Below are 23,059 nucleotides of genomic sequence, written 5' to 3'. Positions count from 1 at the left end.
AAATTTAACTGACTTATGGCTTGGCGAGTTTGCTTTGGTTAACTCACTTAGGAGGTGTTTGATGAGGCTGGAATTGTGGCATTTTAACATTAAAATTCTAGTTTTTGATCAAATGAGGATTAGATTATTAAACCAATAAATTTTGATTTCGAAATTATAGGCTCATTCATTCTTGAATAAAAGTTTTGGAATTATGATCTTGGGGTTAAATTATGATTCTAAAATTTTAGAATCTTTATTGTCTTTTCTTAATTAATGATGTTTTTAATCCATCAATTCTAAAAGTTTAGTTGATGTTTTATCAATCACCTCACTTTCATTTCTGAAATCAAAATTCCATACTATCAAATAGAAAGGAAAACAAGAACTGAATTCCAATTCTAATTTGAGGTGCAATTTTGTTTCTTAAATTTTAATTCTAGAATCAAAATCCAAGAGGATCAAACGCCCCTTTGAACTATCTTGAAGTGGTAGTTTTGATATCTTTTTACATAAAAGAAAAGATGCAATATCACCGGTGTACATATGTGAATAAATCTTTTATAGGACTAGTGAACAATAGGGGATATATTTTTTCAGAAAGTCAGGTGGTCACATTAGGCCTGATTTTCCATGAATTAATGCAATTCCTGTGTATCGGCCATGACCCACTAGAACTGAAGTTGTTGGTAGCCATGTACTTCTTCCACTGCTCGATTGAGGCCCTCAGATCAGCCAACTTTGCCCTTATGCTCCTGCAGCAGTTCGCGTGCATCGTGTTGACCTTCCTCAGGTCTCTGCTCTTCTCGCAGAACCCACCGAAGTAGACTGTCTCCAGAAACCTGAATTTCAGGCCAAGCCGCTCGATGATGCCGTTCTCCTTCAGCCTTGCGAGCGCATCTTGGTCGTGCATCCTTGAGTAGTTCTTCCGGCTCTCATACCACAGATCGTAAAACTTGATTGTCTTGTTGTTTGATCTCACGAAATGGAAGCCGGTGTTGATGGAGTTGTTGGTGTCGTAGGGCCTCCCGTTGTAGTGGTCGCAGCTCATCTGCACATCATCGTCTGCAGTAAATCGCTTGAATGGATTCCGGAACCACACTATGTCAGCATCCTGCAAGAGAAACGGAGGAGGTCGATCCTTGGAGGCAGATTTAAGTTTTAGAAATGGAGGCTTATGATCATAATGAAGTTATAATATCTCTGCCGCTCTCTTACTGTGTAGATGAAGCTGTAGCCACGCTTGAGGACGTCCGCAATGAAGAGAGTCCGCCGCCACACCATCTTCAGGTAATCCTCGCTCATGAAGAGCTTCTCCCCGGCGAAGTCGACGCCGTCGGTGACCAGCTTGTAGCAGTGGCGGTGGAGCTGCTGGCACCTCTCGAAAGCCGGCTGGTCGTGGGCGGCGATCAGCAGGTGGTCTATCAGGGGCTCCGTGTCCTCCCCTTGCCGGAAGGCCTCCAGGAACAGCTCCAGCATGCTGTTGTTCCCCGCGTACGGCTTGTTTATCCCCGTGATGATGAGGGTCTTGTTCGCCATGGCCACTCCTTGCAGTGCAGCACCAAGTGGATCTCTTATCTGAATATCACAGAAGAAGATGCAATTAACCGACCGTCCATTTTGTCCAAATTGGTAGATGCAGCAATCGGTGGTATTTAAGTTACAGATTTAATCTTCAGGATTTCCGGTACCGTGGCACCATTAATCATACGATGTAGGAACCATCAGCGGCTTCATCAAAATAAATCTAAAGAAGGCGACAGAGATTTCTAGCAAATACATAATTTCTGTTTCTCCAAATTTTTGTAGCCAGGCCCATTCGAGCCCCATGTCTAATGAGTGTCGGAACCAACAAATAGATTTCGTTTCTTTGTGCCAGTAGAGCTTAATTTATATATAATTGTCTAGAAAAGTTGGTCTGAAACTGGTGATCTTCTTAAGTTTCTTAGAAAAACATGATTTACACGTACGTCGCAGAGAAATGAAACATTTCGGCACCAAAAGAACAATATCACATACTTGACGTACATAAGTAACTAAAGCACCAAACGTTTGATATTATATTCAGAAAAGAAGATTAACGGATACTATGAAAACCAAGTTGACGAAGTGGGTAAATAACGAAGGTGGTACCTCCCTAGATGGTGAATTGCGTCTTGATCCTGAAGTTTGGAAACTATTACTCCATCCTAATGGATGCAGATTGTTTGAATATAAGAAAACGACGATCTCAAAGAACCCTAATATCAGAACGCAAATTTGCACCGAAGAGATTGCCTTGGAAAATGCAGGAAGCTTTTGACAGGCTGAGATGTGGCCATCTCTGGAAGCAGCTGCCTCCATGACTGAAGAATAGGAAACCAGAAACTCGATTCAACAAAAGAGTTCGAAACTAAAGGCGCCAACGGTGAGTCCATATAAGCATATAATTGAATTCCCCTTGCATTTGCCATCTCAAAACGTCAATTACTTGCAAAGAAGCGCGCAGGTTTCGATCTAAGGAAAACAAAATCTTCAGGTAGCGCATGCATGGAAGGCGATATTAACTGAGTTTCTTTTTTTTCGTTTTCTTTTTCTCCATAAATTAATTTACATTACTCGACCCATTGAAGTATCTCCAGATTCGGACGATGATGCATTAAAAAAAAAAAAAATTGGCCTTTTTTGCTCTGATTAAAATCTGCCTGGACTCATGATTCTGATACAATTCAGGAAAGTCGAGACACGCATGATATTTTAGGACGGATCGGGAGGCGAAAGTGGCTACCTCTATCGTTTTCACTAAACAAAGCTTGGTCCGGCTCCAGCCATATCCTCTCTTCTTTCATAAGTTCTCTTCTTCCATAATTCCTGCTGCAGTTTGAAATTAAGTTTTTAATTTCTTATATGAATCAAATAGAATCATTTTTTTAATTCGTGGTTACTATGCAATTCTATTTCGATTGATACAAGTCAACAAACCTAATAGAGATAAGACAGACCAACTAATTAATGAAAATATTCCAAAGTTCAATATGAAACAGCCACCAGTTTCTCATGACTAATGAACCGGAATCTATTGATGTCGCGTTCTTTGCTTATCATTTATTGTTGTCACTTTCCTTTGATATTCTAGAGATGAAAAATTCCAATCTCCCTCTCTATCTCTCTCATGCAGCTTGGAAATTGTACTTGGTGACTATCAATATTCTATTTCCTCTATGGGACTATCTGGAGTTTGCAAGAAATTAATGCTTTCTTGAGAGGAACAGATGCACTAGTCATGAATGAAGAGAAGATCATATAATATGGTTCAGGCCACCAAATTAATAGGGCCACAAGTTACCCACAACCAATAAGGCGTCGACTTGGACCAGATAGAAAACCAACCGCATTCAATCCTTTGGATTCGACCACCGGATCGAATCACCCATTTCCTTGAAGAAGAAGCTGATTTCTTTCCAAGCTTTGGTGATGGCATTTTATATATGTAACTGACGTAGTTAATTACTCATTCAATTGTATGTGCAGTAATTGATAGTAGTGGCATTATATAGATATATAACTGACGTACTTAATTACTTATTTAATTGTATGTGTAGTAAGTGATATTAGCCAGCACGCAAGTTTGTTAAGCTTTCCGCTTAATTTCCTAGAGTGAGGTTGTTGGTGATAAAGAAATATCTACGTCGTCATATGTAAAGGACAGGGTATATATATATATATATATATATATATATAACAAGACCAAGTTAAAGCAAATGTAAATTTTATCAGAAGCCAATTCATACACGTTCTCTAATTTGACTCTTTCAATCTTTTCTATGGATTTCCTCCAACCTCTCACAGCACACAGTCTCATGCATTATTTCGAATAGTATGTTTAATCACAGCTACCGGCCCAAATAATGCATCGGGTGGCTGTGAAGTGAAGATGGAGAAGCTTTAAAATACTTCATATAACTGGACTCAAATTCAGCCAAGTTTCAACAGTAAATTAAAGTTTCCAAGAGTGGGTTTAGTAAGACATGTCCCATGGAAATCCCATCTGCCTATGCCCATGGGTATATAGCATAACTCATTGGACCTGAAGCGTACGAACATTGTGTCTCAAGTTTGATTCCAATGTTACCTTTTGGTCCAAGTTGGAGGTTAAAGGCTGAGGATGAGAGAGATCCTGTGAGCTTTCAGGACAAGGATTTTGGTTGCACCCTCTCTCTTCCCAAATCCCTCATTCACTCCCTCTCTCCCTCTTTTAGAACCAGTTAAAACTCCAATTTCACGGGTCGTCTAAACGTCAGCTACTTCACCTCAATTGCAGAATCGTAGAATTCTTTTGGGAACATGACGGCAAACGATGAAACCCACCAAATAGTGAATGACAAAACATTGAAATAAGAAAGAAATGAACACAAAGGGATGGCTTTCTCCATGAACTGATTAGGGAAACAAATGAAGAAAAAAGCGCTTCTCATGGTGAAGAGGAAGTCAGTGGAAGAACCTTCTGATTACCTCCTTATCAGAACCACGAGTTGAAGAGGAAAGAAAACTGCACTTCAACGTATGAAAAGCAGTCCTGGTCCAATCGCCTGAGTAAGAGAGCCGCAGCATCACAAGGCATCCTATAAACAACGCACCAACTTGAACCGACGATGGCTTCCTGGAGCCAATTTTGAAAAACTTTCTCCAGGCCATCGGAATCCGGCTGCCGCCTGCCGGGAACTTCCGTATTTTTGATATATGGAATAGATGAAGGGAGAAGGCCAAACGATTCTTGATACTTTGCTGAAGAAAAGAAGTTGGCAGTTCCAGATTTAAAAGGTTGCAACCTAATGTTGGACGACTCACCGTTATTGCATACTGCTAAACGCCATTAATTATTACGTCAACAACTTACAAATGGTAGCATCTGTCAGGACTTTTTGAGCGACTTAGTTAAAAGAAATGGTGACAAGGAAGATCAGATCACCACAATTTTTTTGTTCTTGTTTGACTGACAATTGGCTCTTCGTCACTTGAAGAAGCCGGTGAGGATTTTCCGTCCTCTCTAAGCAAAGTCGAAGTTGAATTGCTGAGCGTTCTTGACAATTGACGAGGAGTGGTTGCACCTGGCTGGTGAAGATGGCGTTTCTTATGGTGTGGTCGGATTAATGAGATTATCGTGGAAAATGGGGAGGTTGCAAACAGGGGATGAAAGCAACCCCCAGCAAAAACGAAGAAAGACAAGCAAGAATTCGATGCACCTTGGCCCCACTAAGTTCAAGACCTGGAGGTAAGCGGAAAATGGAAGCTTTGACTTTCTTCCTGACCGATGCATTGTTAACATCTCGCTCACTGAAAGGAAGAAACTGACGACTTTTCTGCTAACCAGGCTTATTAATGGATGTTAAGGACTACAATTTCTTGATGGTCATAACTTGCAAGATTTCCATCTAAATGAGTAGATAGTTGGATATAAGAGAAGGTTCAGACTGAAGCAGATGTGGGCTTCGTGTGGGCAATTGCCCAACAAAAAATAATGATTTTTATATTGATATTTTAGGGTTTTTTTTTACATATTGATGTTTTTTAAAAATTTAAAATATTATAATTAGTGCCCATAGCGAGAATTTTCTAGCTCTACCCCTGGAGAAAGTCAAAGAGGCCAAAAAAAGGGGAGCCTAAATTTTTCAAAGAATCTAGGAAGGATGGCTTTGCCATTTGATTATGAAGAAGTGCATTCTTTAAGGAACTGTTTGGCATAAGGATATTGTGAGAGTATCCCATGAATATGCTTCAAAAATTAGGGTATATTAATAAGATAGTAGTTTTATTGTTTCATGAATTTGCTTTATTAATGAAGCAAATTCATGGGACACTCCTATAGTGTTCTTATACCCAACAATTTTTAAGGGATTGTTCGGCATTAAGATTTATACTGTGGTAAGTATCTCATAAATTTACTTCAAAATTAAGATAGATTCACAAGACACTTGTTTAAGTGTTTTATAAATCTACCCTAATTTTGAAGCAGATTCATAAAAAACTCACACTTTGTTTTTATCCACAGGAGAACAAATTCTTGTCTTCATTACTGATTGTTAAACTAGTATCGAACCCTTCGCCTCCTTTAATTTGGAAGGACTGTCTCTTTTGAATTTGTAGATTGTATATTTATATTTCTAGGCCCAGAAATCAACTGGATGCAGAGAAAAAGTTCAAATTAACCCGACTCCATGACCAATCAATTTCGATGTTGGTAAACAAGTTGTTTGTATCTTTGGATATAAAAAAGTATATTAAGTGAAATTTTTTCAAAAGGCAAAACCAAAAATTGATGTTTGGTCAAATATGAAAATTTTAGTGAAGTGTTTCAGCACAAACTTGAAACTTCTATCCGGAGACACCTTAATTCACCGACCCATAGCAATTAGCAAGCATGTTGTGGAAAAAGTGAACCTCTTATTATACTTTCTTGTAGTGTTGACAGAATGCCTCTCTGCTTCTAGGGTACAGAAGTCTTAGTTTCGTGTCAGATATGGCTTTCTAATTTTCCAAGTTGGTAAGTCCACACATCTCTATCTCTCTCTCTCTATGGAGTACAGAAGTCCTAGTTTCGTGTTGCTTGCCAAGAGAAAGGGGTGATCTTCACGTTCCTGACTTGAGACTTGAGAGCGAAGAGTTTTGCAATGATTCTGAAAAGATGGCATGAGATTCTCTTTCAGGGTGGGGTGGGAAGTAAGCTCATTTTACAAAAACACCAGCTTTCTGTGGATCTTTCTGCTGTTCATCGTGCCACCTTCTCATCTTTTTAATGCTTGGTTACGTGTGCTGAACTCTTTTAAAGATTGGCCGTCTCACATTTACCCGCCTTCTCATCAGTTTTAATGGGCAGGAGATGGACAGGGCTCCTACTCTACTTCTATTCTCTACCACTCTCTTCTTTAACCTATTCATGCTCCTTTCCCATTCAAGCTCTTGTGGGGCAATGGTCGAGGATGAAGTTTTATGTTTGGTTCATCATTTTAAACAAAGTCCAAACCCAAGCCAACTTGAAATTTTGGTGTTTCTCCTTGGCAAGCCAATGTGTTTTATGCAACAAGGCCAAAGAGAGCTCGTTTCACTTATTTCGAGTGTGTGCGGAGCCAAGGTAGGGCCCACACGCACCTTGGCTCTGCCTGGATTTTTTGTTTAAATTTAGATGTAAATTATAGAAAATTTCACTTGTTCTAGATAAAAATTTTGATAAATGATAATTCGGTCCTAGTCAAAATTCAAAAACTTTAATTTGACACACCTCATGAAAAAGTTCTTGCTGAGGAAGCACAAAAACTTTTTTATGTATCATGGAATTATCATTCCCTTGGTATCCTAGCAATCTTTTGCGCGTGACATTCTCTTTGGTCCTCAAAAGATTAGAATTCTAAGAGATGGCGTGATTTTTTGTATGTTTTACATCCATTGTTCTTGGATGTGTTTAGTTGAAATGAATTCGTTTTCATCTCTCTCTCCCCCCTTAGACCATCAAGTACTTGACCTAGAATACAACAAAATCATTTTGAAAAAGTTTTGAGGTTTCTAATTTTTAGTTGTTTTAGATTAATGTTTAGTGTACTTTAATTTAAAAAATGAACGTACCCCAATTTCATGCAGTTGAAAGAGTCTTTATTTTGTGTATAAGTTGGAGCATGGTTTAATTAATTAGGTGTCTGACTATCTGGTAATTCACATCAAGTAAAATATTCACACTGAAATTCATACATGGTTCATCTCAAACCAACTCAAGATCCCCATTTGAGATTTATATTCCACCTTTGCATTGGCAAAATAATTCAAGATCAAAGATGGGAGGGTCTAATCTTATCCCTCCATTGATTTGAAATTGTCATATCAAAGTGGAACAAATTAGTAACCAAATGCATCTTAAATAGGTCATTTGTCGGCAAAAACACTCAACGAATGTCTTGTGAATGTGCCCCAAAGATTAGGCAAATTCATGAAAAACTAGTTCTAATGTTTCATAGGACTACCCCAATCTCTTGGACAGGTTTATCAAAGACTCATATGGTGTATCTTATACAAAATAATTTCTAAGGTGTCTTCTGATTACCCTGTGTTTTAGTATCCAAACTTATTTTATAAAAAGATGATTGTTACAGCATTTGTAGACCCATGGGTCTCGGGTTAGACCTCTCTCCTCTTACTTGAGATCTATATTTTGGAAATATGGCTTAGGGATGAAATCAGATTTTTTTTCAAAAGTTTCTAAATTTTGACTAGGATCGAAGTAAAATTTTATAAAATTTATATAACTTTTTAAAAAATAAAAAAATTGAGGTGAAGTTAGGAGCCCATAAGAACCCCTACCTTGGCGCTGCCCAGCCCCTGCCTGTAGTCACTTACAATCGAAGGAAGGAAGGAATCTCATTCTCTAACATCATTAACATTAAGTAAATTGATCACTCGTGTTGGTGGGTTGGCATTAAGAACACCAACAAAAAAACTGACGTTGACAAGGGAAAAGATTTCCAAAACCTCTCCCTGTACCGATCTGCGGAAAGCTACTGAGGATGAATTCAAGCACCTCATCGTCAGGTCAGCGTTCAGTTGAAAATCTGCTTATATTCCTCAGCTCCAGTCTCCCCTTGAGACCATCAATCGTGGGCATCCGTCCACCAATCGCACTTCCAACTCTCTACCGTCGTCGAGTTCTTCAAGAACGCGCGCAGGATTTGGTGGTGGGAGGGACATCGTGCCAATGAAGCACTCGTCGCCTGTTCCAGAATGCTCCATTGAGATCCATGTTGCTTTTAAAAAACTTATAAAAAGCCGCTCAGCGATTGAGCCGAAAACAAATTGACCGCTAATTTTTGAAAACAGGTCAAGTAAGCACCTAACTTTTTCAGAAAATTCACAAACAGCTGCTAATTGTAAAAGATAAGTTTTAGATTTTAAGGACGATAATTTGTAAGGTATTCACTTATTTTGATGTTTTCTTTGAGCAGCTAATTGTAAATTTTTTGGAAAAGTTACAATGTCTTTCAAAAGTTGGACACCAATTTGTTATCTATCTAGTTTAAATCCACGACCTTCAAATTGTTGTGGATTAAGGTAGAACTCTTTTTAGAACTATGGATTTAAGATTTGAAAAGAAAAAAAAAAAAAAATCAAATCAAATCAAACACCGCCTTCAGAACGCAAGAACGACAAAGCGTCATAGAATCTAGGCTAGCCCTGTCCTGTCCGTTTGCTCTCCCATAACACTTGTGTCCGGATCCAAAGCCAAAGAGCTGCCTGGAGAGAGAGGGAGGGAGGGATGGGGGAAAAAGTGGAGAGGAAGAGGCTGAGCAGCGAGGCGGCGGGGAAAATTTGCGGTCGTCTCTGCCTCCTGGACGACCTTTACTTCCCCAACGCCATCAGTCGCCAGGACGGTCCCATCGACCCCACACAGCGGAGGGACATTCTCCTCGACCTCCTCTCCTCCGATGCCGCCGTCTTCCTTGGTACGTAACACGTCTCCTTCTGCTTCTTTTCGCTTTCTCCCTTTGATATCTCCATCGCGGATTTGTGGTGTCGTCCTCTTATTTTTCTCCTAGAGTCCTTAATGCGATCACTCTGAATTTGCCCATTCTGTGGCTTGAGGACTTTGCGATATGACTGTGTAAAGAAAATTCAGTGATTTACTGAGCGGCATTTTTGTTTCGTCTTTGACGGCGGACGACAATCGTGGGGAGGTGTTACTTGTGCTTATTATCGAATTTGGAGGAGATAGCTAACTAGTTTTTATTGATTTGTCCATTAGAAATTGCTAGAACTTCGTGATTGTGCGACTGTGTTATTCCATATGGCATTTTACGACAGGAAGCACGATTGTGCTACTTGTGTTGTCGCACCTGATTCAAATTAGAAATGTGGATCCAAATTTTGAACTCTTAATTCGCATTGAAAAATTGCTCATGTTGAAATCTGGTTTTGTTTCATTGATTGGTAGTTTCGTGTTACTTTTTGGTGTATCGGGTGATAGACATGTGAAATATCTGCACTTTATGCGATAATGGTATTTTTAAACATGTCAAGTTTGAGGAGAATTCAGTGTGGTTGAAAACGATCGGGTGAACAAATGATGGAATAGCTCTTTCTTTCCTCAGTCCATGCATTTGGTTAGTTAAGGATGTCGTCTTGTATATGAAAAACGGACTTATAAGATAGAAGCCATCCCTTTCATTATTTTTTTCTTCTATGTTCTAAAGGAACTGTAAGAAACTTATTTTTATATACTTATTGCTGCTTCTTGTGGTGGACACTAGAGAGATATGGATTACGGTTGAACAATGAAGAACTCGCGGAGTTTGAGTGCTTGAGAGGTGATTATGAAGTCAACTGGCATTTGAAGCAACTTCGAAGTGCAATTAGTCCTACCTTAGAAGAAAAGCACTTGCGATCTGTGACAGTAAAGAATAGAAGGCGAGCATTCTTGGACAAGCTTATTCACGATGGGCAGTATTTCTCTGAGGATGCCATGAGAGAAAGGGAGCCATATCTGCACCATGAGTATGTTGGGAAGTTTCAGGATCCTGTAGGTCGGGGTATGTCTCGCCCAGGAGAGCGTTGGTCAGAAACTTTGATGCGTCGAGCTGAAGAAAACATTATTACTGCAGAGATAAGGAAAGAGCAAGAAAGATTAGGTGTTCCTAAGAAGGACTGGGTTGGTCCTAAGGAAGAGGAGGAAGTGGAAGAAGAAGAAGAAGAAGAAGAAGAGGAGTCAGATGAGGAAATGGAAGTAGATAAAGGAAGGGTTGCCTCTGCCAGTGTAAAGGTACAATTCAAAAGAAAGCATCCTTCACCAAGTCTCATTGCAGCTTTTGAGATTTCTTTGTTAGTGTAAATGTTGGTTCTCTCTTCCTTTGGTTGTCTTTTTGTTTAATTAAAAACCATTAATATCCTTCAGCATAATTCTGCACCTTTTGTTTTCTTTCAGAACCATGTTCTTGTTCATGGCAAAGTTTTCTTTTAAAAAGTCCTTCATGGAGATGAGCCTAATTTTTTCGTTCCACCACTTTGAAACACAGACCCTGCTTTGATGTTTATGCATGTCTGAGGTTGTCTGTTATAGTAAATAAGGCATGTCTATCAATAGTTTAGTTATAAACAGAAACAAACCTGTGAAATGCTAAATTTTCTATGCCCTACTGGATTGAATCCCCCTTTTTCAACCTCTGTTTCACTATTTTACCATTGTTTAAGAGCATCTTTCACCGCTTTAACGTTTTATGTAACACATAGACACTGGCCTTTGCTTTTGATAAGCTCCCCCCATCCCCACCACCCCCCCACCCGCCCTTTCCTTTTTGGCATTCATTGGTTCAGTATCTGAGCCATACCAACTATTTAAAACGCTATGACTATACCATGTCCAGCATGCAGAGCACCTACTTGCATACCGGTGCTAGTATTGTGAGAAATGTTATTTGACATGTATCATAACTCCAGTTACAGGTGGATGAGGAGGCATGCAATAGTTCTGCATCGGCTGGTGAAGAGCACCTTGAGGAAGAAATATCAGCAGTGGAGATGCAAGACAGGATGGACCAGTTTACGCGCATCATGCAGCAGAAGTTATTATCTGGTGAAGACACACATTTAGACTACACCAAGATTGATGATGATGTGACACTTGATGACCACTGGATGAAGGAAGTCACATATGATGCCGAAGAGAAGTACTTTGCAGAAGACTAATGATTAGATGTTCGATATCTATAGACTATAGATTATAGTGGGTGCATTTCATTGTTGCATTTGAACCATCTTTTGCACTTGTAACCATCCCTACAAAATTTCCTTGTCCTTCCAGTAGGGATTTCACTTTTGTATAGAAACTCACTGTTACTGTGGTCTTGTTTGGTAAGTTTCATCACCTTGAGCATCAAGATGTTCTTCACCTTAGCAGTTCAGAATGTCAGGTTAACTAGTTCATGTTTGTTGCCCCATTCTCAAATCAGGTGAAGATGATGTGCCTTGTTTTTGGAGATCCTGTGTAAATTTTTAGTTGCAAAAAAGGATTTTCCATGAGAAATGCATATATTTGTGTACATGTGTGTGTGTGTGTACAGGTTGGATTTTCACTCCTCTAGAACATACATGTACTCGAACAACGAAACAAGTCCATCTTGGACAGAACCAATCCAGGTAGATAACTGCTTCTGTTTGGAACGTAGAAGACAATTTGTGTCAGCAAATCTGATTCTGCTTTTATTTAGCTGACCCATGTTGGAAGAGTTTGGTGCATAGGCAAAACTGAAGATCGGAGGAAAATATGTTACCAGATCGGAAGATCATTTTTGCAACTAAGGTCCCAGACTAAATGATTGTCGATATATAAAACAGTCTGATTATGACCTCGATTGTTAACCCTCCGTATACAAACTTCACAAGGCTGATCCATGTCCGATCTGCTTATTTTTCTCGTCCTTCCAACTGAGTAAGAGCTTGTCATCAGTTTGGATACGACTTATCGAGGGCATTCCCTGTCCACCCCAATAATATGAAAGCTTGAGTTGGTGATTAACTATGCTTAGTCTTGAAAATCAAATGAGCAAACATGCTGCCCAATTCAAATGATGGTAGGAAATATGCAATTAATGGCGATCGGAAATGATAACTAAAATTTTATATTTGATTGTATTTAACTCGGGTAAATCTAATTACCTATTCGGGAACTCATAAAAGCTTAGGTTGCCGCTTGTTTTTCATATGGTTCATCATTTTAGTTCATACTTACTATAAATTGAGCATAAAGAGCTTCTATAATGTTTTTTAGTAAAAGTACAATGCACCATCTGATTATTGCATAATCCTTTTTTTTAATTTTCAAAAGTCCATTTGGTTTCCTTATACAATAGTTTTATGACTTCTTTTACACGTAAAGGTACTCAATCCTAAGTGTATTCTCAGTAAATGGGATGATCCAATATCACGCATACGATCAAATAAAGCATGTAAATATGGCACCCTTTCCTGAGGTGCTAAATGTTTGGAGCTACACTGAAAGTGGGCAGGTCCGGATCTGGATCTAACTCTCAAGGCATCGCTTTGTAAGCTGGATGTGAACTTAACCAGACCTCACATGAGAAAAAACAGAAGGATCCTACAAGAATTACACGCACTAGATTTGCTTATACCAGGGTGGCTCAGCCTATGATATGGTATATTAGCCTCTTGTTGAAGCTAGATCGTGCAAATGTATTCGCAAACTGATCATGTCAAAAATATATTAAGCCTGTACCATAACGTAGAAATGAAGAATAAATAGATGCCTCTTGTACCAATATTGAGACATTGGCTTACTTTCTTCGCCAAATTATATCACGTCACTGCAAGAAGGTGGTGTTGCGATTTTTCAATGGATTGTCACTTTGATTTTTATGAGCACTATGCTTTTGGGTTTTATAATTAGAGCGTAACACTAAGTTGACAATCCATTGAAGCTCTCTAATACAGGCATGGGCTCTTTTCAAGTTAGGGTGGCTAGAAGGCTTGTTGTCATTAGAAAACGAAAGATTAATCAACTGAGTTCAAATGTTATTTAGTTATTTGAAGTAAAACTGAACTAGCTTGACTCGAGCTGGGTTCCAGCTTAGTTGGGCTTGTCGGACTCGGGCACGAGCTGTTTGCGCGCAGACGAGCTCAGCTCTAAGCTCGCTTGGATCGCATGTGTGTCCTTTCACACGAATGCATGTATCAAAAAATGTAAATAAATAAATAAATAACAGTAAAAAGAAAAGGAAGGGAAAAGGGGATTGTGGATTTTCCTTTTCGCCCCCCGGCCTGGAAATCCTCTCCCTCTTCTTCCTCCTCCTCCTCCTCCACTTCCTCATGCTCCTTCCTCTGACAGCAACTGAAGGAAAAGGGTAGGTCGTCGATCTCGTCAACTTTTAAGTTTTAACGACCACTCACGGTATAAAGAAGCCTCCTTTTCCTTGTTATTTGCATTGTTTCTTGGAGCTTTTTCTATAACAGAATGAGAAATTATGAACAATGGAATCGCGGATGATTTTGCACTTTCCGATGTTGGTACTGTTTATTTCATGTTTTTGGCGTTCCATTTGTGAAATTTCGTGTTTCTTGTAGGTGGGTCGGACTGGTACCGAGTCCTGGTGGGGCTTTCTTTTTGGGGAGGTGTTGATGGAGGTGAAAGACTTATAGGGATTCTGGGTTAGAAGAGGGAGGACAAGAGAGAGGAGGGGTCATGTATAGAGAGAGGATTGTGGGATCGGAAGCGAGGGGAGGAGTGTCGAGGTCCGACCTCACTCTGCGTGACCCTCTCGATCGGAAACGGATCAACGATGCACTGGACAAGCACCTCGAGAGGTCGTCGCCGTCGACATCGAGAGTAGGGATAAACGGGAAGGATAAGGATCGGGTTTCGTTCCCCTCGACGTCTGGTGGAAAGATGGGAATCGGGAATGGGCGCGACAACAAGGACGGGCGGTTGGGATCCCTCGCGAAGAATAAGGCCTCCGATGGTTTGTCTTTGTCCTGTATTTCTTATGTTAATGACACTATCTGTTTTAATTCTGTTGTGTTGCATCTGATTTTGTTTCGCCTAGCTTATCCTAGTGCGTTGATTGCAGCCTTTGCTACGTTAGTTCACTTTGCTTTTACTTTGTTATAAGGCGAAAACAAACACGACTGTGAATTTAGCAGCTTTTAGTTGGTACTTTGTTGTCTAATTTATACTATATTGTTGCAATCGTGAGCCTTGAATAGATGCATGATGCGTATGAGTATATTATATTGTCGCAATTATGAGCCTCGAATATGACATGATGCTTATGAGTTTCTCATTTATCATAGAGTCGTAGTTGTATCATGTATGGTCTGCATGATAAAGCGAGAAACTTAGGGGAGAACATTTAAGACACTAAATACGATATGCAAATGCACCAAAAACAACTTTTTATAGTTTCTCAGGTGGTTAAGACTGATCTCATATTTGAGGAAACTCTTTTCCTATAAACAGTTATTGTTTCTGTCATTGGTAAACCATCCCACGTAAATTAAATGTTTCCTTCACTCCAAGTGGTTGAGCGTTTCCTTCATTCCAAGTGGTTGAGCGTTTCCTTCTTTCTGGAGTCTTTTTTATCCTTGCAGCTTTGTGAGTGAAATGTATAGGCGTTAAATGATATCTGTCATATCCTCACGGTTCCTTTGAATTTGTACTCATATTTTTTTTTTAGCTGCAGGTGAAATTTCTGCTAGTTGAGCCATTAAATACTCTGGTGGAATATATTTGATCATTAGTTACTTTTTATTAAAAAATCATCTTTCTGCAACTTGGTTACTGATATTGTTAGTTTACTTCAAACATGCATGTGCCTATTTTAACACATATGCTTTTTTTGACAATTGTGTTTCACTTTCGTTGGAGAAAGAAATGATTTCTGCTTTGATAGCATCCATGACTCCATGTTTCACGGAGATCAGTTGGTTTTTTGCATGTTGTCTTGATGATAATGGGCTTAACCTCTAAAGACATTCATGAATCTACTTTTTGCTTGAGCATTCTTATCGATGCTTGTTAAAGAAATGCTAGAGTTGTCAAAATCGCACATGATTCCTGATGATGGTCTTTGTTATAGGTTGGTTCTAGTGACCTGGTTCAAGATGCTGATGCCTTTTATAATTATTTGCATCCTTTTAGGGAAATTCAACTTGATGTCTTTATATAAGCTTTATATAAAATGGATGTGTGAATATGGACCATGTGACCTCCCTTTTTTGTTCTCTTTTCTGTTTCATTTGTTACATACTTACATTATTGCCAAATGCCTTTTTTTTTTCTGGAAATGTTGGAGCAGGATTGCTCAAGGTGGTATTTCTGGTGAATAAGTTATTTAAGTGCAATGTATGGACATGGGACCATTTGTAGGTTATAGAGTTTCCTTCTTGGATATTTTGATGGTTTCTGTTCTTCCTGGAATTATATGTTGTATCTAATTGGAGTCTACATGGACAATGGACATGCAACTCAAAAACGTTCATACTGATTCATGTGATTGGGTCTCCTGGTAGAAAAGGCAAGAGGGTTTCTGATTATAAGCAGGATCAGTTATTAGAATTCTTTTGGGATGAAGGATATCACATTTGGCTACAAGGTGGTTTTGTTGGGAGGAATGTATGGGATTTGCTGTCTGGTTATGTGGCACCATGGACCGCTGTTATGAGTAGATAAAGTGGGGTATTTCAGATCCTAAAAATTTTGATTAGCTCCTTCTCTAGCCATCCTTGTTGATTCTATGATCAGTACAATTGATATCAGAGTATAAGTGATGCTGATTGATTTAGTCAATCATTAAACATATTTTTCACTTCTGTTAGCCTTGAAGTGCTAAAATTGTTGGACCATTTAAACATCCCAGTTTAATTAGTTATGGTTGTAATAAAGTGAAATGAAAAAAGGATGAAAAGAACGATATCTTCTGTATTTTACCTTCATCCATAGTTCAGTATTTACCTATATCTATAGTAAAAATGGTGACTTTTGTTCACTTGTTAGCTAGAGATGTGTTTCCATTATCATTGCTATATGCAACAGCTGTAACAGCATCACCGGTAGATCTTGATAATCATGAACAGGCTACATTTCTTTATCATCACATGCATTATCATCATTGTGGATAAATGATGTTCTGTTAGTTGGCATTTTCCTTGAAATTTGCTTGATTATCATGATTATCATGGTGGTCATGACTAGCTGGATATAAAGCTGCTATGAGCCCCATGAGCCGTCGAAGATACTAAGAAACTGAGCTTGATCCATAATGGTGGGAAGGCCTGTTCAGTGAGAGGTTTTGCAAAAATATCAGCAGTTGATCATTTGGTAATGCAAACTGGTCTCAAGCTGGCCTTGAGGGACCTTTCCCAAATAAAGTGTCTATAGTGCCTTCTATCTGACAAGGTTCAATACTTTTTATTCTTACTTGGGCTATAACTCATACCCTATGATGTGCTTTTAGTTATATAAATGGGTTGGATTGAGTTTTTTCTGTTGAAACTGTCTGAATTTGTAATTGAGGAAAATTGCTCATGCCTGTTTCAAGTGCATTTGCTGCCAAGTGCACTAGATTGAGACTATATACTATGATGATTAGGGAGAGATGCCATGTGAGACCAAGTATCAAATGGCAAGGTGTCATTGCTGAACAATGGGGATATCTATCCTTTGCTGTAACTCTTGACCTATGATATGCACAATCGGCATTTTGGGTGCCGTACCAACATTGGGTGTAGCATGTGCATGTGGGTGGTGCTCGGGCATGACCCTTACGAAGAAAAAAAAAAAAGAAAGAAAAATGGGGGGAAAGGAGGAACAGGAAGAGGGAGGAGGAAGAAGGAAGGAGGAGAAAAAAGGAGGAAGAAAGAGGAGAAGGGAGGAGCAAGAAGTAAGGGGAGGAGAAAGCAAAGATAACATACCTAGTCGCAGAAGAATGCAAACAGCAACGAGAATGTAACCACATGCCAGATTGTGGTTTCTGTAAATTTTTTTTGTTTTAAATCTCCGTTCTATCGTCATTTCCAGAAAGAGACCCATTTCTTTTTAAAATCTTTCACCATCTTACTTTTAAAGTTCCCTTTTATTACAATAAGAGGTTTATTATAAAAAACTTTCTGTAGTTTTAACTTGTAATACTTAATATATATGTAGTTATGTATATATATACTCGCCCACCTGCACCTGCATGTGACACCCAGGTGACATAGTTGTTAACCTTATACTAAAGCTCCTTCACAAAACTGTGGGCCAAACCTTTGGGCTATGTTTCTGCAACATGATATGTGAAAATGACCGACTTATCCATGATACATGTATAATCCTTTTAATGTTCATTTAGAATCATGTCTTGCACCAATAAGAAAAGCCATGAGTTTTTTTCCAATATGAGATTCCTTAAGTTACTGTATGAGTCTCCAGAATATCACAAATTCAAGTTTTTATTATCCTCTCCTCAATCAAGAGGTGTGAACTCGGAGGTGTTTAGTGGCTGCACTGTCGTTTTGGGGTATAGATAAGAAAAACGAAGGCCTGTTTATGAAAAATATGCCCTTCATCTGCAAAACCTTGGGTGCAGAAAACCTTGGCGGTTTATGCCATACATATGACATGATCTAGGAGTCAGTAGCCTCGCTGAAGCCTAAAAGTTTAAGAACTTCAAGAAGTCAAATCTTGCATTCTTATATTCTTGTCGATTCCTGATACCATGACATCATTTGACTCCTTATCAAATGGTTGTACCAGTTGTCACTTGCTTTATTTATGTTTCCTTAATCTTCACTGCGCAGTTGTTTGATTTATCACTCTTCAGGAGATGGTTCTGATTTTACTTATTGCTCACAGAAGAATCGGAAACAGATAGTGAAGAGTCTGATGTCAGTGGCTCTGATGCCGATGATACATCTTGGATCTCATGGTTTTGTAGCCTTCGGGGCAATGAGCTCTTTTGTGAAGTTGATGACGAGTACATCCAAGATGATTTCAACCTTTGCGGATTAAGCGGCCAAGTTCCTTATTATGATTATGCACTTGACCTTATCTTGGATGTGGAGTCATCTCATGGTAAGTTTCTATTTCTATCAGAAGCTTTTTCTTATTCTAATATTCTTGTTGAAGCATTAGTCCGTTTTGTCTGTTTTCATTATGATATCAGTTAGTTCCTTTTTGTCGCTGGTCATTGTAATTAGTGTTAGGTTTATCTTGATTGAAGCTTATAATTGTTGTTACTTGTTAGAAGGTCACATCTTATTATTCTATTTTTCAAACTAACAACATGTACTACTTAGCAAGAGGAAAACACTATGTTGCGCAGAAAAGCTCGACAGTCAAAACAACCAAAAGCTGTGAGCTTTTTCTTGGATTACTTTCATGGTTTCAAAGATAATAAGTTCAAAATGATACAAATATCAAAAAATAAAAAAAATCAAAAGCAAACATACTTAACTCTTTCCCGAGAAAAGGAAGTAAATTTCTGATTGGGTAGGAAGGCAGGATCCTCACTTTTAAGTTCTTAACACTCTCTAGTTTCAGCAGTGCTCAGTTGTTATTATGAGTGGATGCTAGATTGTTGGCACTTTTGCTCAAGGGAGAGTAGATATTTGATGTTCACGTAGTTTTTACATCTCTCACAGACAAAGGATATTGTCAGTCTGTTTAAGGGATGATGTGTGAATCAATGAACTGTACATGAGTGTAATGCATCATTAAAAGGAGACTGAAGCTTGCTCAGCAAATATGCAGTCTTAATCTTTATGAAGTTGGTTTAAATTGTATATTTCTCATCCTATGGCTGGAAGTCAATGGGCAAAAGATAACACTCCTATCCTACTTTTGCATAAAGCAGGAGATATTTTCACTGAGGAGCAAAATGAATTGGTTGAGTCAGCAGCTGAGATGCTTTACGGCCTCATTCATGTCCGGTATATTTTAACTAGCAAAGGAATGTCTGCCATGGTAAGGTTTCTTGCTTCTATCTGTGTAGATCAGTTGTTATCTTGTTTTTGATCTCTTAATTATTTTGTTTGATTGCTTTGAACAGCTGGACAAATACAAAACCCATGAATTCGGAAGGTGCCCAAGAGTCTACTGTTATGGCCAACCCTGTCTTCCTGTCGGTGAATCAGACATTCCTCGATCAAGCACCGTGAAGATATATTGCCCAACATGTGAAGATATATATTCTCCCAGGTCTAAGTACCAGAGCAGTATCCTTTTTCCTGTCATTTCTTAATTCCATTGTCCTTCATGTATATTGTACATTTAGAAAGCACAAAACACACTCGGATCTGCACATCGTAGTAAATGTATGCCACAAAGAGCTCATATTTCATATACCTGCTTATAAACGCCATCTTATGAATAAAGGACGTGGCATGGATGTGCTGTTGCCTAGGGCCTAGGGGCCTTTGTAGAACTATAGTACAAGGACATGAATAGCATTTGAAGTGGAAAATTTTGTACAGCTTTTACCATGGTCGACAATGTTAGTGGTATTTCTGAGTTAAAATAATTTAAAATATATTTTTTTATTGCTTTCTGAAGGCATTCAACTATGCTACAAAATGGACATCTGGGATTCTAAATAGTATTGAATAAAATAGGTATCATGACTCATATCAGTCTGGTCCAAAAGATATGTATTTATTGTAAATAATATTGTAAAATGTGCCAGTCTGGTCCAAAAATGTGTTTAGTCAACCTTAGGTGTCTGTATTTATTCCTTGAACAACTTAATAATCAGAAAAGAAATTCATTCCTTGTTAAGCAAGACTTAGTTTTTTTTTTTCTTCTAAATGTGTAAGAATACCTCTGGTAGCTCACTTATTCTCAGTAGCCTTTTAGGAGAACATTTAATTTTAAACAAGAGGGAATGTGTTGATCTTTCCTACTTTTTGAAGGTGTAGCAGGAGATACACGCAATGGGAGCAACATAAGTTAGTCATTTTCAGTATGCTCACTGTGGGGTTGCATCATATTGAATTCTCCACTAAGTATCGTACATACTGTGACATATCATATGTGTCATATGACATACATCATAGATTGTAAAATACAATTCAAAAGACTATGGCCATAGACTGACCGTTTCTGTGAGTATGTTCTCTCTTGTCCCATGGTCATATGTAATATAAGACGTTGGTACTGACTCAACCGAACTGCCTGTAGCAAACTCAAAGAAGTCAGCTTTCTGTTGCCACAAAGCTTGACATATTGATGTGATTATTTAATATGAGTCCAATGGAAAGGAGGAAAATCCTTGCTTTTTTTTTATTACTGGGCGGTTCTCATCCTTTTGTGCTGCTAATGGAAGCACACTTTTATGGCAGAAGAAGGAAAGATACAACCGGTTATTCTCAAATCAGTATCTGTCTTTATCTATGAACCCTGTGTTACTTCTTTTTGATGGAGTTTTCTTAACCAAGTCTAGACATTGATGGAGCTTATTTTGGAACCACCTTCCCACATCTCTTTCTAATGACGCATGGAAATCTCAAGCCACCGAAGCCATCTCGAAACTACGTCCCAAGAATATTTGGTTTCAAAATCCACAAGCCGTGATAACTGGATGGCGGATGCAATGAAGATCTCATGAAGAAGAGATGAGAAAGTAACTTCTTGTGTTAGAGAGATCCTCCCCATGAATGCAAGTCCAGCTTTAACGATCCTTCTTTATAAATATTCATCATGATGTTTAGAAGCGATTGACCTGTCTGATTTTTGGTTTATTTTTAATTTGTATCCAAAGAGCCTTTAGAGCTGTAAGCTTTAAAAAGCTGAGAATTTGATTAAAATTCCTGCTAGTGTTGATGTTATGGACAGTTTTTCCCTTTTTCCTTTTTGTTGCTTTTATTGCCTGATTCCTCTTTGAGTTCATGCCTGTGCTGCTGTAATGATCCTTTCTGTGAGAAGGGGAAATGGACTTTCATTTGCAGAAGCAAGCGACCTGTGTTATCCCTTGTGAATTCTATGCTTCCTTTCCATTTTGTATAGGCAGACTTGTGTGCATGTGTGTGTGTACATATACACAGGAAACATGCTTGCTGACGCAATCTGCCCAGCAAGCAGCCTGTAGGCAGCTGAGGGCTGTTCCATCAAGTGATATGAGATGGCTCGTAAACTTTTTTCATTTTCTTCCTCTTCTCTCTTTCTCCGCCTTTGCTCTCGAAAGGTACCCCATTTATAGTTCATATGTCCATCGGTGAGACCCCATTTTAGGTTATAATGGAAGTTTGACTCATGACATGAGGTTTCTCCATCAATGTGACCAGAGGAAGTTACCCTAATCAAATGTGGGGTCGATGATGGGAGAAACAGACAGGTATCTCATTTATAGTTCATATCTCTGTTGGCTCGACAGTTTTAGGTGATGAATGAAAAATTTGGTTATGAGGTTTCCCGATGAATGGTCCAGCCAGTGCTTTTTACTGAAGACATTTAGATAAATTAGTTTCATGAGAAAGTTTGTTTTACTCTTTTTAGCCAGCAAGTTCGCATTGGATTCGAGCTATGATCTATCGCCTCTTAAAAGCCGCATATTCTTAAGAAGAACGAACATATATGAACATGAAAAATAATTTACGGTTCATGTGTTCTAGCAAATGAACGTGACAAACGGATCTATCAGCTTATAGTGAATAACGAACTTGGTGGAATCTGTTAGATTGACAACGCAATTTCGAATTGATCTCCTGCTAGTTGCTAGTTCCTGAACAATCTTGTGTAAAGAGAAGAACTTTTTTGTCAAATTCAGTCCCTTTTAACATCTGAGTATTCTCTTCTTGCCGCTATGACGCACTCTCTCTCTCTCTCTCTCTCTCACACACACACACAATCAAGAATCAAGTGAGAAAGCTTCCTTTCGGGTGAACAGAAAGTTTAACAACCCACCACTTGGGAAGGAGGCTCGGAGGCCCACTAGCGTCCCCCCAAAACTCATCTGCCTTTTAGGTCCTGAGTTGCATTGGTGCCAGTGATGGTAGCGGTGCACACTCTTCAACTTAGGTACTGTCTGCTGTTACTTAATGCATAAAAAACATAGTGCCCTTAAGACTTGAACTAGAAACATAACTTTTGACAGGTTCTTAGCCCAACCAGCTGTGCTATATCCCTTAAGGCAAGAGAGCACCCTACCGTTTCAAGCTGGTCTGAGCATATTTCTTAGGTAGGTTATAATATGTTGCATACGAAACCAACCATCAGAATGCAATTTTCAAGTCTGAAAACTTTGAAACCGGAAAAGGAAATCAAGCTAAACACTTCAGATATATATTCTTAAACTGTTTCATGTTCTTGTCTACACATTCAAAAAAAAGTATGCGTTTTTTGGAAGTTCATAGGTTCTAGATATGGAGACAACGTACATGCAAACAGTTCTGTAGAGAGAGATTTTTCAAACAGCAACTGGTTGGGCCAACGTACTTTGTCGTTTTTGAGCTTCGGAATTTACAAGAAACAGCAGCCGGTGGATTTTCAAAGCCTGGAAAATGAAAATTCAATACACAATCAACGCGGCAGATTATTCAAACTTGAATTAAAAAAAAAAACAAAGACACCCGTAAAGTCAAATTT

At 38.7% G+C, this 23,059-nt stretch overlaps 3 protein-coding genes across 9 annotated transcripts; 2 read left to right on the top strand and 1 right to left on the bottom strand.

Annotated features, from left to right (window-relative positions):
- Positions 1–470: 470 nt before the first annotated feature.
- LOC116253317 (uncharacterized protein At4g15970-like) lies at positions 471–4,759 on the bottom strand. 2 transcript variants are annotated; one of them, XM_031628089.1, is made up of 3 exons: positions 4,471–4,759; positions 1,198–1,557; positions 471–1,093 (listed from the first exon to the last, which is right to left on the bottom strand). In XM_031628089.1, exons 1-3 carry the CDS (start codon positions 4,651–4,653, stop codon positions 584–586), a joined length of 1,053 nt encoding a protein of 350 aa, XP_031483949.1. In that variant the 5' UTR covers positions 4,654–4,759; the 3' UTR covers positions 471–583. The 2 variants fall into 2 exon arrangements, with proteins under 2 accessions (XP_031483949.1, XP_049933514.1); XM_050077557.1 differs by lacking the exon at positions 4,471–4,759 and adding an exon at positions 2,747–2,823.
- A 4,447-nt stretch (positions 4,760–9,206) lies between these two features.
- Positions 9,207–12,017, top strand: LOC116252244 (uncharacterized). Of its 2 annotated transcripts, none has more exons than XM_031626382.2 (3): positions 9,207–9,440; positions 10,245–10,753; positions 11,434–12,017. In XM_031626382.2, exons 1-3 carry the CDS (start codon positions 9,254–9,256, stop codon positions 11,674–11,676), a joined length of 939 nt encoding a protein of 312 aa, XP_031482242.1. In that variant the 5' UTR covers positions 9,207–9,253; the 3' UTR covers positions 11,677–12,017. The 2 variants fall into 2 exon arrangements, with proteins under 2 accessions (XP_031482242.1, XP_031482241.1); XM_031626381.2 differs by having other exon boundaries at positions 9,212–9,440; positions 11,428–12,017.
- A 1,704-nt stretch (positions 12,018–13,721) lies between these two features.
- LOC116252791 (putative casein kinase II subunit beta-4) lies at positions 13,722–21,303 on the top strand. 5 transcript variants are annotated; one of them, XM_031627322.2, is made up of 6 exons: positions 13,722–13,847; positions 14,068–14,462; positions 18,335–18,553; positions 19,332–19,444; positions 19,530–19,695; positions 20,919–21,303. In XM_031627322.2, exons 2-6 carry the CDS (start codon positions 14,186–14,188, stop codon positions 21,047–21,049), a joined length of 906 nt encoding a protein of 301 aa, XP_031483182.1. In that variant the 5' UTR covers positions 13,722–13,847; positions 14,068–14,185; the 3' UTR covers positions 21,050–21,303. The 5 variants fall into 5 exon arrangements, with proteins under 5 accessions (XP_031483182.1, XP_049933426.1, XP_049933427.1 ...); XM_050077469.1 differs by having other exon boundaries at positions 13,745–13,894; positions 18,338–18,553; XM_050077470.1 differs by having other exon boundaries at positions 13,748–13,894; positions 18,338–18,553; positions 19,335–19,444.
- The last annotated feature ends 1,756 nt before the right edge of the window (positions 21,304–23,059 follow it).

Source organism: Nymphaea colorata, chromosome 4 (genome assembly GCF_008831285.2).
Source record: "Nymphaea colorata isolate Beijing-Zhang1983 chromosome 4, ASM883128v2, whole genome shotgun sequence".
Classification (NCBI taxonomy): domain Eukaryota; kingdom Viridiplantae; phylum Streptophyta; class Magnoliopsida; order Nymphaeales; family Nymphaeaceae; genus Nymphaea; species Nymphaea colorata.
The sequence above is the reverse complement of the archived record's forward strand: the minus strand, read 5'-3'. Positions and strand labels throughout refer to the sequence as shown.

Bases quoted from the DNA above. Each gene is read 5' to 3' on its own strand.
- LOC116253317 (XM_031628089.1), bottom strand. From the start codon at position 4,653: ATGGCCTGGAGAAAGTTTTTCAAAATTGGCTCCAGGAAGCCATCGTCG. The intron at 1,558-4,470 runs GTAATCAGAAGG...TGTGATATTCAG, and splicing joins CTCGTGGTTCTGATAAGGAG to ATAAGAGATCCACTTGGTGC. The intron at 1,094-1,197 runs GTAAGAGAGCGG...TTTCTCTTGCAG, and splicing joins GCTACAGCTTCATCTACACA to GATGCTGACATAGTGTGGTT.
- LOC116252244 (XM_031626381.2), top strand. From the start codon at position 9,254: ATGGGGGAAAAAGTGGAGAGGAAGAGGCTGAGCAGCGAGGCGGCGGGG. The intron at 9,441-10,244 runs GTACGTAACACG...GGTGGACACTAG, and splicing joins CGATGCCGCCGTCTTCCTTG to AGAGATATGGATTACGGTTG. The intron at 10,754-11,427 runs GTACAATTCAAA...TCATAACTCCAG, and splicing joins TTGCCTCTGCCAGTGTAAAG to TTACAGGTGGATGAGGAGGC.
- LOC116252791 (XM_031627322.2), top strand. From the start codon at position 14,186: ATGTATAGAGAGAGGATTGTGGGATCGGAAGCGAGGGGAGGAGTGTCG. The intron at 19,445-19,529 runs GTAAGGTTTCTT...TGCTTTGAACAG, and splicing joins GCAAAGGAATGTCTGCCATG to CTGGACAAATACAAAACCCA. The intron at 19,696-20,918 runs GTATCCTTTTTC...AACCAAGTCTAG, and splicing joins CAGGTCTAAGTACCAGAGCA to ACATTGATGGAGCTTATTTT.